Source organism: Gaeumannomyces tritici (genome assembly GCF_000145635.1).
Source record: "Gaeumannomyces tritici R3-111a-1 unplaced genomic scaffold supercont2.6, whole genome shotgun sequence".
Classification (NCBI taxonomy): domain Eukaryota; kingdom Fungi; phylum Ascomycota; class Sordariomycetes; order Magnaporthales; family Magnaporthaceae; genus Gaeumannomyces; species Gaeumannomyces tritici.
This window is the reverse complement of record NW_008804550.1, coordinates 1,433,796-1,447,751: the sequence shown is the minus strand read 5'-3', so window position 1 is coordinate 1,447,751 and position 13,956 is coordinate 1,433,796. Positions and strand designations below refer to the sequence as shown.

The 13,956-nt window shown below is 58.2% G+C and overlaps 5 protein-coding genes across 5 annotated transcripts; 2 read left to right on the top strand and 3 right to left on the bottom strand.

Moving 5' to 3' along the window:
• Window positions 1-812: 812 nt before the first annotated feature.
• On the bottom strand, window positions 813-2,265 carry GGTG_10873 (guanylate kinase). The gene is made up of 2 exons (XM_009228751.1): window positions 1,449-2,265; window positions 813-1,358 (listed from the first exon to the last, which is right to left on the bottom strand). Exons 1-2 carry the CDS (start codon window positions 1,784-1,786, stop codon window positions 1,004-1,006), a joined length of 693 nt encoding a protein of 230 aa, XP_009227015.1. The 5' UTR covers window positions 1,787-2,265; the 3' UTR covers window positions 813-1,003.
• Window positions 2,266-2,385: 120 nt separating this feature from the next.
• Window positions 2,386-5,185, top strand: GGTG_10872 (sterol O-acyltransferase 2). The gene is made up of 3 exons (XM_009228750.1): window positions 2,386-3,013; window positions 3,103-4,741; window positions 4,825-5,185. The coding sequence occupies exons 1-3, from the start codon at window positions 2,844-2,846 to the stop codon at window positions 4,849-4,851; spliced, it is 1,836 nt and encodes a 611-aa protein (XP_009227014.1). The 5' UTR covers window positions 2,386-2,843; the 3' UTR covers window positions 4,852-5,185.
• On the bottom strand, window positions 4,905-7,010 carry GGTG_10871 (hypothetical protein). Its single transcript, XM_009228749.1, has 3 exons — window positions 6,945-7,010; window positions 6,406-6,859; window positions 4,905-6,343 (listed from the first exon to the last, which is right to left on the bottom strand). The coding sequence occupies exons 2-3, from the start codon at window positions 6,607-6,609 to the stop codon at window positions 5,741-5,743; spliced, it is 807 nt and encodes a 268-aa protein (XP_009227013.1). The 5' UTR covers window positions 6,610-6,859; window positions 6,945-7,010; the 3' UTR covers window positions 4,905-5,740.
• Window positions 7,011-8,199: 1,189 nt separating this feature from the next.
• Window positions 8,200-9,960, bottom strand: GGTG_10870 (MDJ1; the record flags this gene model as incomplete). The annotated part of the gene is made up of 1 exon (XM_009228748.1): window positions 8,200-9,960. One exon carries the CDS (start codon window positions 9,958-9,960, stop codon window positions 8,200-8,202), a length of 1,761 nt encoding a protein of 586 aa, XP_009227012.1.
• A 1,234-nt stretch (window positions 9,961-11,194) lies between these two features.
• GGTG_10869 (hypothetical protein) lies at window positions 11,195-12,005 on the top strand (the record flags this gene model as incomplete). Its single annotated transcript, XM_009228747.1, has 3 exons — window positions 11,195-11,228; window positions 11,598-11,781; window positions 12,002-12,005. The coding sequence occupies 3 exons, from the start codon at window positions 11,195-11,197 to the stop codon at window positions 12,003-12,005; spliced, it is 222 nt and encodes a 73-aa protein (XP_009227011.1).
• Between the last annotated feature and the right edge of the window lie 1,951 nt (window positions 12,006-13,956).

Sequence of the window (13,956 nt, the reverse complement as noted above, 5' to 3'; positions counted from 1 at the left end):
GGCGAAGGTTTTAAAGCCGCCCTAATCGAAAGCTTCCAGGGTTATTAAAACCCGGGCTTTATTAGCCCGGGCCTTTTCGCGCTTTTTTCGCACCGGATCCTGGGCATTTCGGTAAAATTTGGCTGGAAAACCCAAAAGCGCAAGGCCTAAATTGGCGGGGTTAAAATTACAATGGTTTTTTGGCTATGCACCGTGCCTATAAAAGTTTGGCTAACTATTACCTTTTTCGGCGATACATTGGTTTCTAGCTAATTTGGCTGGGGAAAAATGTTACAGAAAAACGTCGAATTGCCCCGAAAACGTCGAATTGCCCCGCCGCACTTTACTCCGGAGGACCGTTAAATTGCAGGCGCTTTTAGCCCGCACGAGTAATAGTCAACCAAAGAGTCAGGAAGAGCTTGTAAAGCAGTCGCGTTTGTTCCCTTTGTAACTGCAACTAGTCGAGATTTACCCAGGAACTTTAATCGGATTAGAAAGCCTACCTTGTTTGACTAGTCAGAAGTGTCCCAACGACAGAATAGAAAAAAAAGGCAGGACGTCGAATAATCGCCTAGGCTAATTTTTGGACACGAGCACCACATGCGGTGGAAATCGACCCAATTGCACCGGGCAGACGCAAACAGCACGCCGCACCCACGAAGACGAGGCCAGACTTGTTGACCCCACCCTGCGGTAGTTGATTTTCTCTTCCGTCAAGGCAACCTAAATATGGGGCCACAGCCTGGAATGAGCTACAATGCGTGTGAAAGCAGTATAAGCGTAGAGGTAGCATGATAGATGGGAGGAATTAGCAGTCATCGCCGCATGACAGCTACTCCGCCAATGTCCGTGGACAGCTACGCTTGGATCCAATGCTAAGGTGGGGTGACAGTACGCTGAAAAAAGGCCAAGGATGAGTCTATTGTTTTGCCGCTTTGCATATCGTCGTATGACCATAGATTCTATCTTAATTGATATTACCAGTCCGACCCGGCGCAGAAGTTGTAATGATATCTCGCACATCTCATGCCTTGGGCGCAGAGTAGACGAACTCATCGAGCTCGGCAAAGGTCTTCTCCAGGTCGTCGTTGACAAGGACACGATCGAACTCGGTCGTCTTGGACCAGGCGAGCTCATCCTTGGCCCTGGTCAGGCGCTGCTGGACGCTGTCCTCGGACTCGGTGCCGCGGCCGCGCAGGCGCTTCTCGAGCTCGGCCTCCGAGGGCGGGCTGACAAATATGTAGCGGGCCTCGATGCTCGACTTCTTGACCTGCTTGACGCCCTCCATCTCGATGTCAAGCACGACGACCTGGCCCTTGGCCGTCTGCTCCCCGATGGTAGCCTTGCTGGTGCCGTAGTTGTTGCTGCCGAACTGGGCACTGGGAGGGCGGAGAGAAGGGGGGTTAGCGGGCTGCCTGGTGGTGAGGATTTGCCCCCGGCGGGATAGGGGATGGGGGGGCTCGACATACTGCTCGACAAACTTGTCCTGCTCGATCAGATCCTTGAAGGCCTCCTTGGTGACGTAGTGGTAGTCGACGCCGTCCTTCTCGCCGGGCCGCGGGGCGCGGGTGGTGTGGGAGACAGAGAGGGTGAAGGTGTCGGGGTGGCGCTGGAAGAGCATCTTGATCAGGGTGCCCTTGCCGACTCCGCTGGGGCCGCAGATGACCAGCGGGCGGCGGTCGGCGGGGGAGGACGACGAGGCCATTCTGAAGGACGGGACGGGGCGGTGCAGGCTGATAGAGGGCGCGGGGCGAAAGAGCGACTTGGAGGCGGGGAGGCAGAGCAGGGCCCGCGGTAAGTTTGACATGCCCCGGCGTTGGAGAGCAGGGACAGCGGCCGCCGGTGTGCACGATGTTCGCGAATGGGAGGGCGTGCGAGATTCAGGGCCCCGCAGTTGGACACCGCTGGACGCGGACGCCACAGGTCGCCACAGCTGAGCCACCGAGCAGACACGACAACCCGCAGCGACTCGGCTGGCCAGGAGGTCCTGTCTTTCTGCCCGGGTCCGAGGTTTTCATTTTGGACCCCGGCAGTTGGAGCAGGGGAACTCGACGGGGCAGGGGAGCCGAAAAGGAGAACGGCACGCACGGATTGGCGGCGGGCTGCTGCATCTGCACGCTGCCGCTGCAGGTGATGTGCATCAGCTATTTCGAGGGCATAGGTAGTCCAAATGGGTAACAATCCTAATGATATGATCAATGGTCGTCGCCCGGTGTCACTCAAATTTGGTAGAGAGGACAGCACAGTCATCCATTTGGGGCAAGCACAAGTCCACAGCTATCAATCCAGGCCGCGTATTGTGCGGAGCCCTGCTTTCGCAATGACGCACCAGTTCAAGGCGGCTGACCCACAGGCGATGCATTTGCACAGCAACTGGGGCTCGACCTTCCCTTGGCTTCCCGCTGACGTGACGTCCAGGATGGGAATTGATGGATGATGGATGTAGGGTCGGGGCCAGCCAGCGAGCCCCCAACGAGCGACGTCGGAAATAAGCAGCAGAAAAAGGAGACGACGCTGAAACCAGACGTTTGCCATCCATTCGACACCACCACGCTTTTGCAGGTCAAAAGGGCTGCGTGGAACTTATTCATCCCTTATTGTCTACTTACTGTGTAGCTGCCTACTCGTATCCTTTCCTTGTCCTATCCTTCCCCATCCTTCTCCCGTTCTTCTCCCGTCCTTCTCCCGTCAATCTCAGCTTTGTTTCAGCCACCACCAGGGAGCTTGGTTATTGGGTCGATACCAACCGGCATTGACAAGCAAGAACCACACCTCCCAAGACACGGCCGGCCCGCATTCGAAACTAGCGGCAAGACGGACGGCTTGTCAGGCCCCGGTGTCTGTCCACACGAGAACAAGACGTCATGGCTGCCACGGCGGTCGAGCTTCCTAACGGCGTCCACGACCACGACAACGATCACGTCCTCCGCCCGCGCCCACGGAAGCTGGTGCACTCGCAGGTGTCGCAGCTGAGTAGCGCATCGTCCAACGGCGCATATCTCGAGACGCCCCAGGACGATGGCGCAACCATCAGGTATGTCCACCCAGGCAGAGTCACCCCGGAAGCTCTGCGCATTCTTGGCCCACCGACTACCGCTAACTGGCCCTTCGCCTCGGCAACAGCAGCGGCCGATCCACCCCCGTTTCTGCCGATGCGCCGCCGTCGGTTAAGATCCTCTCCTCGGCGCGCAAGCAGGTGCGTCGCGAACACCGCGAGCTCCAGCTCCAGACCAAGGACGCCCAACGCCGGCGCCTCTTCCCGACGACCAATTTCGAGTCGCGCCTCTCGCACCTCGACCCCAACAGCGACTACCGCGACTTCCATGGCTTCTTCAACCTGTTCTGGATCGGCCTCGCCATCATGGCCATTACCACCATGTTGCGCAACATCAAGGACACGGGCTACCCCATGCGCGTCCAAATCTGGGGGCTGTTCACCGTCAAGGTCTGGGAGCTGGCCCTGGCCGACTTCCTGATGGTCGCTACTACGGCTATCTCGCTGCCGCTGCACCGCGTCTTCCGCTCCGCTCCCGCCGGCTGGCTGATGACGTGGGCCCGCGGCGGCATGGCCATCATGAGCATCTACCAGATCCTCTGGCTGTCCCTCTGGATCGCCCTGCCTTTTCTGCTCGACTGGACGTGGACCGCGCAGGTCTTCTTCCTGCTGCACACCATGGTACTGCTGATGAAGATGCACTCGTACTCCTTCTACAACGGCCACCTGTCCGAGACGGAGAAGCGTCTGCGCGCCCTCGACCACCCTTCGACCGCCTCGAAAGCGCCCGCTTACGTGTACCCCAGCGAGATCAAGGTGGCGAGCCCCAAGCGCACCACGGCCCCGAACCATTTTGGGAGCATCGACGAAGCTGCTGCGGCGCACTGTGGCGTGGACGTCAAGATCAGAGGGGCCAAGGTGGCGGACGCGAGCGGTCCGTCGCCGGTGCTGGGCAGTGGTGCGGATGAGCGCGAGGGCGGCGACTGGCACGTGGACGGAGACGACGACGACGTGCTGCAGCTGCGCGAGGATCTGGCGCGCGAGCTGACCAGCCCCATGGGCAACACGGCGTACCCGCGCAACCTAACGTGGGCCAACTACTACGACTTCATAGTCTGCCCCACGCTGTGCTACGAACTCGAGTACCCTCGCACGGCAAAGGTGGACTGGCAGTCGCTCATCTCCAAGATCGTGGCCGTGTTTGGCTGCATCTTTCTGCTGACGATTGTGAGCGAGGAGTTCATCCTGCCTGTGCTGGTCGAGTCATCGCACCGACTGGCGGCCACGGGCTCGGCGTTGGAGACGCTCCTGATCCTGTCCGAGACCATCTCGTGGCTGCTGTTCCCCTTCATGATGACGTTCCTGCTCGTCTTCCTCGTCATCTTCGAGTACGTGCTGGGCGCGTGCGCCGAGATCACACTCTTCGCCGACCGCCGCTTCTACGCCGACTGGTGGAACAGCACCGACTGGATGGAGTTCTCGCGCGAGTGGAACGTGCCCGTCTACGCCTTTTTGCGCCGCCACGTTTACAGCGCCAGCCGCCCGCATATCGGCAAGCCGCTCGCCACCCTCATCACGTTCCTCATCAGCGCCGCCGGCCACGAGATCGTCATGGCCTGCATCACCAAGAAGCTGCGCGGGTACGGCTTCATCTGCCAGATGCTGCAGCTCCCCATCTTTGCGCTGCAGCGGACGCGCTGGATCCGCGGCAAGCACACGGCCAACAATGTGTTCTTCTGGTGCTCCATGATCATGGGCCTGAGCTTGGTGGGTTGCCGTGCCTCTCTCACTCTTTGTATATTTATATGGGGTGAAATGCTAACAGCCGTCGGGCTTTTTGCTCTCCACAGATCTGCTCGCTCTACGTGCTCGTATAACGTGCGTCCACCGATTTTGTACAGTGACATGTCAGTCGCCATACACACACCCTGTAGCTCAGGATCTTTCTTTCCCTTTTCTTTCCCCCTAAGCAAATAAACCTAAACATTGTTTACATGTAGGATTGTATTGAGCGCTCACGGATACCCATCGACGGATCCTCTGCTTTCGTTTCCTTTTTTTTTTTTTTGTTTCCTTTGCATTTCTTGGACAGGTTCAAATACCCCTCGTTATCTCATCCCCGAGCGGGTGTGGTTCATAGCTAAAGTATATAGACACACAAACAAAACAAACAGCCGCAAGCAGTAGATCTCCATGTAGTGCGTTCATTATTACCGTGTTGTAGTCCCCAATCTAGGGCCCGGTCAGCCGCCAATATCCTCCTGTGTCGCTTGTTATAGGTGGGGCGCAAAGGGCGCTGGGTGACGACATTAAATCGGAGCAACAACCCGGTACTGATTCCTTCCTGCGTTGTTTTCCCCTTTTGATTCGATTCTTTTTTTTTCTTTTTCTTCCCGCACCTTGCCCCTTTGTGGGCGCCAGAATGCCCGGCATGTCTTGCATTTGTGAGCTTAGCAGATGAGGGGGGTCTGCGTGTGCCCGTTCCATGACATCATCAAAAATAGTGGTACAGGCCAAAGGGGGGGGCTCGGCCGGAGACCACGGACAACCGCATGGCCAGACCAGGCGATACGTCCTCCTGATACCCCATCCATCCGGGGGTCTTGTTCCGGATCTCCCGTCGCCGGGCCGCCTAGGCAGCCCCTCGAGATGTTCTTGGTAGGCAAACAATCGAGACTCTCGCCTCAACGTCATCAGCCCCCATCATCCGTCTCACACTCACCCGGAGGCACGACGGCGACAGCGCTGTCGTTTCGCTGTGATTGGTTACTCCAAACAGTACTCCCCGCATTCCTTATTAACCCTTCGCCCATAATAGAATGCTTTCCACTCCGGGGCCATTGGTAGCACCAGGTCGCCCATATCCACAAGAATGCCAGAACCGCGCCAGTTGTCTTCTTTGTATGGCGCACAAACAAAACCTGCCAAGTAGAAAAAGTTGTACTGTGACCGGACCATATCTTTTTGGTGGTCCCCCTTGGGGACGAACTTGGCGAAGTACCACGGGAGCTTGGTCAAATCCTGGTGGTCCACCCTTAGCCTGCCAAGTAGAGACCAGACTTGGTCGCCATCTAGCTGCATCCAGCCCAGGCAGTCGTTGATATGAACAGTAGGAACGACGGCCTCAAAGCCTCCCGGGTGGTCGGATCGATATCTATCGCCGTAGTCGCTCGAGAACGCCCGGAGGTTTCTGATGGCGTCTTCGCGGGTCTTGGGTCTCGGGTGGAGTAGAATCGGCCTGTCATTTGCGTCGGCCTCGCGGAGGCTGGTCGAGACCAATTCAAGGACCGCACGATTTCGACATTCCCGCTCAAAGGCAAAAAGGCGTTTGGTCCCCCGTATCGGCTCTGGCTGCTTGTTGTGAAAGTACTGGCAAAGATGGTTAGCAAACCGACCCCGACTCGAACACGGGTACATTGTGTCGCCCTCACAATCTTTACGGCCACCTCCTCGTCGTTTTCAGCTCGAGCGTGGAGCACCACGCCTTCGATGCCGCCGCCTATGTATCTTCGGAATCTAAGGGATGATGGCGGCTTTAGGTATTGCCGGAGTTTTGCGGCGTCAAAGTCTTTCCATTCGTAAGGCGCATCGCCGGCTTTGGGCTCGTACGAGAGGAACGAAAGCGCCGTGTCCATCACGACGATGAGCCTCCTCCTTGGATCCGCTCAAGGCAGCCAAGGGCACCCTTTTGGGTGCCCGCCGCACTGTCAGCCTATCGGTCACGTGCTACTAGCCAACCAGACGCGGAGAGGATGGCGCTGCAGCTGACCAACGTGCCAACCCCGCGAGTGCAGCGTAAATTCGAAAAACCGGGTTCCAACATGATATGATGTCAGGCGGCCTCTTGGTAAGGCGGTCGGCGGAAACGGGTCAAGGATTGCGCAGCTGCGACCGCCATTACTTGTGGTCAGTTTGCCCGACGGCATCAATGTGCTAAACTTGTAGCTTGAGCTCATCACTTGCAACTCACCTTGTGCTGCTCTCATGTTATGTTAAGGCGGCAGCTCAGTTAGGGCTGGCACTGAATCCAGCCTTGGGGAGTCCTTTTTTTTTTTTTTTTTGTCAAGGGCGGCTACCTGATACATATATCTACTTACTTAGCTTACCTACCTCTGTCGGCATCCTGCCGCCTGCTGGCTAGTCGTTGTGTCATCCAAGGAACAGCGAGCGCAGATCACCTCGTGTGAGGGGCCGTCCGAAGCAGGGCAGGCCGGCTCTTGGACAAGTCCTCCCCCGATTTTTTTTTCACTCCTCCTTCCTCGTTTCTACCCTCGCCTCTCCTGCTCTCTTGCCACTCAATAATTGCATTCCGTATTGTTTTTTCTTCTTTCTGTTCTACCTTGCCTGGACACACGGGGTACAACAGAAACGGCAGTGCGACGGCTCTGCCCCTCGAGGTCACCAGGCAGGGAACGGGTGGCACAGAGATGGGGGCCGTGTCCAAGGCAGCGGCCCACGAGTACACCTTTGTGTCGTTTTTTTCTTCTTCTTTTCTTGTCATCCCTCATCATTTACCGAGGGCGTTGGGGGAAGGGAAGCCTGGAGCGTCAGCGGGAGTCACCTGCCCGGGCGACTCCAATGTGTGTCGTAGAAAAACAAGGCAGACGAGGCCCATATCGTACATAGCTATAGCCTTTGATGACATGGCGGGAGCCACGTTAAATAAAGAGCCTGCCTCCATCCACGCCTTTTTGTCCCATCAAGCCTCGCTGTCACCGTCGCCCACGCTCTTCTCTCCCCCAGCCTTCCACCGCAACTCATCGAGCATTCAAAATGTCACGACGGCTCCGCCATCACGCCTTCTCACACTCGGACAAATCTCGTCGGGGTTGTGATAGATTCGGATTCACATAAGTCATACAGTAAGCCGTTTCCGCAGGATGGCAGTTGCTACTAAACAGAGCAAGAAAACAGATGGCAGAACAGGTCAGGGAAATACCCCCACAAGAAGCGAGACTGATCGGGGAGCAAGGTCCCCGGGCAATCGCTCCCAAAGATGTCCAGCTGGACCAGATGCAAGGAAATGGAAAAAGAAGGCACGTCCGTGTATACTCCGACCCAACGACAAGTAAACGAACAATTGGAAACCCGAAAAGGTGCCAAGCGAAAAATGAGGTATCCACGCCAACCCATGAGAGACACCCGCGTGCCATTGTATTGTATCCGTGGTTCGATAGGAGTGGAAATGGAGGAGAGAAAAAAAAGCAAGCTGACAGCATAACCGCTCAGTACCCGTTCGAGTAGGTGGCGGGATTGCGGTACCTCCTGCTTTCCGACGTCGGCACATTCCAGTCGCCGTACTTGGCGGTATCGACGCCGTAGCTCGACGTGATGGGCTCGCCGTAGTACGACGTCGACGCGGTCATGGGGTCGATTTGCCTGACCGCCTTGGCGGACCGGAAGGGCGAACCCGGGAGGTCGACGTAGGTGGTGCCGCCGTGGCTGTCGCTCGGATGCTCGTCGTACGACGCCCTCCGGCCTTGGTGGTGGCTCGCCCCCGTCGCCATGCCGCTGACGCCAACCGTGGCCGACCGCGGCAGCTTGTACTGCCGCCCGCCGGGGCTGCGCATGGACGAGCTCGCCGGGGTGATGTATGACGTCTCGAGGTCGGGCTGCATCGTGTGGGCACGGCTGAGCTTGGGCGCATGGACCTTGGGGCCGCCGCCGGCGCCCTGGCCCATGGCGAACTCGAGCTGTTGGGAATACTTTGAGCCCAGCATCGCCCTGCTCTTGGCGGCCGCTTTCTCATCCTCGTACGACGCCGCCTGCTCCATGTACGATGGCGAGCCACCGCTGCCCTGCCGACGCGAGGACCTCTCGATCTTGATGCCGTCGCGAGCAATGTCCCGGTCTCGGTCTCGTTCCCGGTCCCGATCCCGGTCTCTTGACCGATCCTTCTTCCCCCGCATCTGCATACCGCCCATGTCGTCTGTGATTTCCTCGACAGACACCGACGCCTCCTTGCGTGCCTTATCTGCTCGGTCCTTGTCCTTCTTGGCTTTCCTCTCCATCTCCCTCAGCGCCTCTCTTTTAAGCCTCTCCTCCTCATCTCGTCTCTCTTGCTCCTTCCGTATTCTCCTCTTCTCCCTTGCTCGCCTCTCATCCTCCTCCTGCTGCTTCTTCGCTGCAGCCTCCTCCTTCCTCCTCGCCTCCTTGCGGGCTGCCTTTTCCTCATCTTTCCTCTCCTTGGCTAACCTCTCCGACTCTTCTTCCCTCTTCTTCTTGTCTCGGGTATCCTTTTCCTTCTTCGGCTTGTCCTTGTCGGTCTTCTTCTCGCGCCGCTCCTCCCACTCCCTGTCGTCACGGTGTCGCTCTGGCTCACGGTAACGATCAGCGTCCCGGTAACGGTCCGAATCCCGTTCGCGATCTCCCCGATCTCGCTCTCGCTCTCTTTCACGGTCGCGGTCGCGGTCACGCTCACGTTCCCGATCGCGATCTCGTTCCCGGTCGCGAGTCCTCTCCCGCTCCTTGGTCTTCTCCCGCTCGCGCTCCCGCGAGGAGCTGTCGTCGAAGCCCGTGCCCTTGCGATGCTCCCTCGTGGGGCGAGCGTAGTCCTCGTAGTAGTCGGGCTGCTGGCGCGTGTAGCTCGTCGACTGGGTATCGCGGTAGGTGTAGCTCGACTTTGTCGGGCCCCTAGACGGGAAAGCGTGCGAGGTCGGGGGCGAGTGGCCAGCAGCTGGCTGCGGACTCGGGTAGAAGCCCCCCGAGGCGCGCGAGGGCTGATGGTGGCGCGTCAGCTCCTCGGCCAACTTGTGCTGTTGGACGAGCTTGTGGTAGCCCTCCCGCCTGCCCGCGTCGCCCAGGATCTCCCAGGCACCCTGGACGGCGGCGAACCGATTGGTGGCCTCGGCCTTCTCAGACTCGGGGACCTTGTCCGGGTGGCACTTCAGGATCAGCTCTCGGTACCGCTTCTTGATGGCATCAGCCGGGGCATTGTCGGGCAGGTCGAGAGACTTGTACGGATCCGGGGGTAGAGGCTCGAGCATCTTGACGGTGCTACTGATGAATGTGAGTGTGTTGTTGCGGCGGGATGCAGTGTCGCAGCTGCCACTTCCGTCGACGCCAGCGTGAAAGAAGCGGGATTTAAACGTGCGGTGTTGATGTAAAGCGACGCGTCGCTAAAGGGAGTGGTGCCCTAGTCGGAATTAAAAGATGGTCTCCGCATGCACCGGTCGTGATCAACACCTCGGTTGCGAGCTGCGGGAAGCGCGGTTGCCTTTTTGTGTCTCCGTCGCTGGCTGACTGCAATCCGTCGAGGTCAAACACAAGCCCAGGATTCCGTGTCCTGAGTTGAAACAGGGACTTGCTTGCTGTCTTGATTGAATCAGGCCCGAGGGAATAAAAAGGATGACAGCAAGGGTCCCCAAGGGTCCTCCTCGCTAGGCAACTCGCAGTCGAACAAGGGCCGGACGGCCAAGAGAATGGTCAAAATGATTAAAAAGTCGCTGTAGTACTGAGGGTTGTTGTCAAGCAGGCAGGGAATAAGGATCCTTCCAGCCAAGGTACGGATGGTCGGAGGGTATGTGCTGGTGGTTGGCGTCGTATGTACCGGTCAGAAAAGGGCGAGGAAGAAGGAACAGGCAAGCGAAGAAGAATGGGTGGACCGGTGGTGGCAGCCGTGGCAGTGCCAGCGGTCCTGGTGGAGGGCGAACAAGAAGCGAAGTGGACAAGAGGAGAGTATAATAAAAAAGGGGGGCTAGATGCGACAGTAAAGTCGAGATGGCTCGTGCCAGTGATGAATCAACATGAGCACGAACGACCACGACCCCCAAGGCTGGTTTGTTTGTTTTGCAGGTCTCGACCGCGAAGGGCAACCCAGACCTGGGGGGGAAGGAAGGAAGGGGACGGGTGGTGTTTGGGGATGGGTAGGATTTACGATGGATGGAGCGAGACGATGCGGTCAGTCTGGATGGCGGTGGCTCACAGTTAAGCCAGCCCAGCCCATCCGTCGTGGTATCCGCAGCAAGCAGCAGCGTAGCCGAGTGGAGTGGAGGGACGTTGCGGGAGGTGGTTGTCGCTGAGGGAGCACTAGGAGAAAGTAGCACACTGCTTGCGAGAGCACGACCTTCCTTGTGCTAGGCCGGGCGGGTGTCCACTCGCCAAGTGCACTTTTTGGTGCAGCCCACAAAAGACGATACGCGGAGCCAGTGCAAGTCCTGTCTGGGGGGGTGCAAGTCAGTTGGGTGGCCTGCGATGACGCTAGCGGCGGGGCCCAGAAAAATGGAAGGGGGACCCCCCAGCTGGCCCTCCCTCCGTCAGTGGCAGATCCCTCGTCGGCTGGCTGCAGCCCCACCGCTGTACAGCGGCTCGCCCTTGCACAGCAGCGTGCTGCGACTTGCCCCAACAGCAGGCCATGGAACGGGCAAGAATCAATCGGAGCGCGCTGGTCGAGGCCAATTGCTAATGGCTGACGCCGGGCCAGCAGGCAACGCTTTTTTCTCGACCAGCTGGATTGCGCGCGCTGGGGCAAGGTGAGGTGATGACATAGGAGACAGAGACATAATATTTGAATACCAGGGTGAGAAAGGACTTACTCAACTTGGAAAGGGCTGTTTAGAAGACACTAGACACGCACCGTGGCGGCTCTCTAGTCGTCGAGAGATAGGCAGACTGACTGTTGCAGACGAGCACTCGGATCTATCACCTCAACACCCGGGAGCTTGCTACTTCTGTTTACTATCGCTCAAGCATGACACGGAACCAAGTTTGGCCGTGTTTACCGACCCAAAGCAGTGCGGCAGAGTCCTCCTCCCAAGGCGTGCGCGACCCATGGCTGTTGGCGACGGCACGGTAGGGAGCCAAGGAGCGTAAGCAGCACAGAGGCTCTATCGTTATGTTGGTCCTGCGCGCCGCCAACCCCTTAGCTAGCATCTATAGGGGCACGCATATAAATAGCCCTTTGCACTTGACCGTGCCTGACAGGTAACGCCCTTTGGGGTTCGTTGGGAACGTGTAGTGGTAAGACGGTCTCTGCGCCGGTTGTCAGACTGTTGGGCCTTGCTAACCGCCAACGAGAAGGCGCCACAGCTAGGCTGTCACACAATTGGGACGGGGGCCCTGTTTGACTGAGGCTGCGAGCGAGGCGGCGGCGACGACGTCGGCGGCTCGGGGGGTTGAGACTATCGAAACGCGGGCGGTTATCGAGCCGATAATTGATTTTGAGCCACCGTGCCTAGCTGTAACCTAGTCCGAGGTCTTTGCGCCCCCAGGGCGTGTCTCATGATATCTAGTCCCCATCTGTCTATCCTCGCGCTCCTCGCTCCCCGACCATGGTCGCCGGTTGGGCCAAGGCCAGACCAGCCAAAGACGCCACTAGTCACTACCTACCCAACCTATCCGCCTATACACACTGTGGCATGTTGCGCGTGCCTAGGGATTCCGTAATTCCTCAACAGCGTCCCCTGGAGATCACAGGGAGGCGAACACCAGCGGGGACCAAGCCACAGTCGCTAGGGTTGCTCACATTTGGCTCTCTCGCTTCGCAGCCACGGCTGGGTCGCCCCGCGCTTGTGGAGGCGCCTGTTTCGTTTCTGGGTTGTTGTGGGCGCGCGGCGGGTGGCAACGAGCTGGTGACTAGGAGGTTTGGACAGGTGCTTGCGCTGCTGCAAGTCACTCACTGGCCTAGGGGTTGCCATTTCTGGGTTTCCATTTCTGGGAGAGTTCGTCGGACAAGGTCAAGGCCAAGCTTGTCCGCTCCCGCGCGTTCCGAGTCATTTCACTTTTTGCCATGTTCTTTTTTAGGACTTTCCATGTTGCATCTCGCCAGCAGGCAAACGCAAAACCACGGGCTGATGGAAATGGCAATTAGCAATGGCAATGGAAAACAGACGTGTGTGTGCGCCGCATGGCATCATGGCATGGCATGGCATGGCCTGCTGCAGCCGCCCTGATTTCCCCATAACAGGCCACACGACCAGCAAACACTCGGGCTTTCCATGATTGTTGCGTCGTTCTTGGTCATGTAGCGTCCTGGCGGTGAGCTGGCCATGGCAGATTCCCAATAAGCTAGAGGGATCGGGGGTTGTCCCTGCTCTCTGCTCTGCTAAGCCTCAGCTGGCCTGTGCCGTCCCGACACATCGACGCGGCCTACGTAGTCAGCGTCCCATGTGCCACGAAGAAGGAGCCTCGCTTCCCGACGTGCCGACCTCCCCTCCATCTGGACCAACACGCGTGTCAATGATGATGATGTTTGTTTTGGCCGCATTCATGGGCCGGCCTCTGTTTTGGTTCTCTTGTTTTGGACCTACAACAGAGGCAGCCGAGGTCGGCCGCCTGGCGCACGTCGACATCATCAATGGGAAAGCCTCTGCGCGGGAATCGGCTGTCAATGTCGGCCCACGTTTCTGACCGGGATGTCTCGCCGGCATGGCCCAAGACGAGTTGACGGCCCATTCATGGGCCACTTTTCAATACCCAATCCTCAAGGTTTCTTGCAGGCTCCTGAGACCATGCGATCAACGTACATGGCCCCAGGTTGGCTTTCAATGCTTTGTATGTGGTGGCCAAAAACGACACCAGGCCCTCGAGATGGAGCCAAGGTTCATGCAAGAGAGGGGAGTAGAAGCCGTCGGTTCTGGGATTTCAACGTCCGGTGCTGGTCCCAGGCAAGAAGAGCAGGTCCCGGGGCGGATCTGGTTGTCTTGGCACTCGTCGTCCTGTGCAGCTGCTTGCCCCATCCGAGATGCATCCCATCCCATCTCTTCCTTGACTGCGTCCTTTTCGGTGCGTTGCGTGCGTCCCGCCGTCCCGCACTGGCACATGCCTATGTTCCTCTAAAAGTTCCTCTAAAACTGGCAGGGCGTCGGGCGACGGCACAGCACCTCAAAAGTAGAAGCAGAAATGGGGCTCAATCGCAAGCTCGACTCCACGCGGGGCCCACCGATCTCTGTCGGCAACACAACATACAACATGTCCAGGGAGAGCTCCCTGATTCCTCCTGCTTCCTTGCCAGGGCCGAGCACGGGACGGTTCTCCTCCCCCCC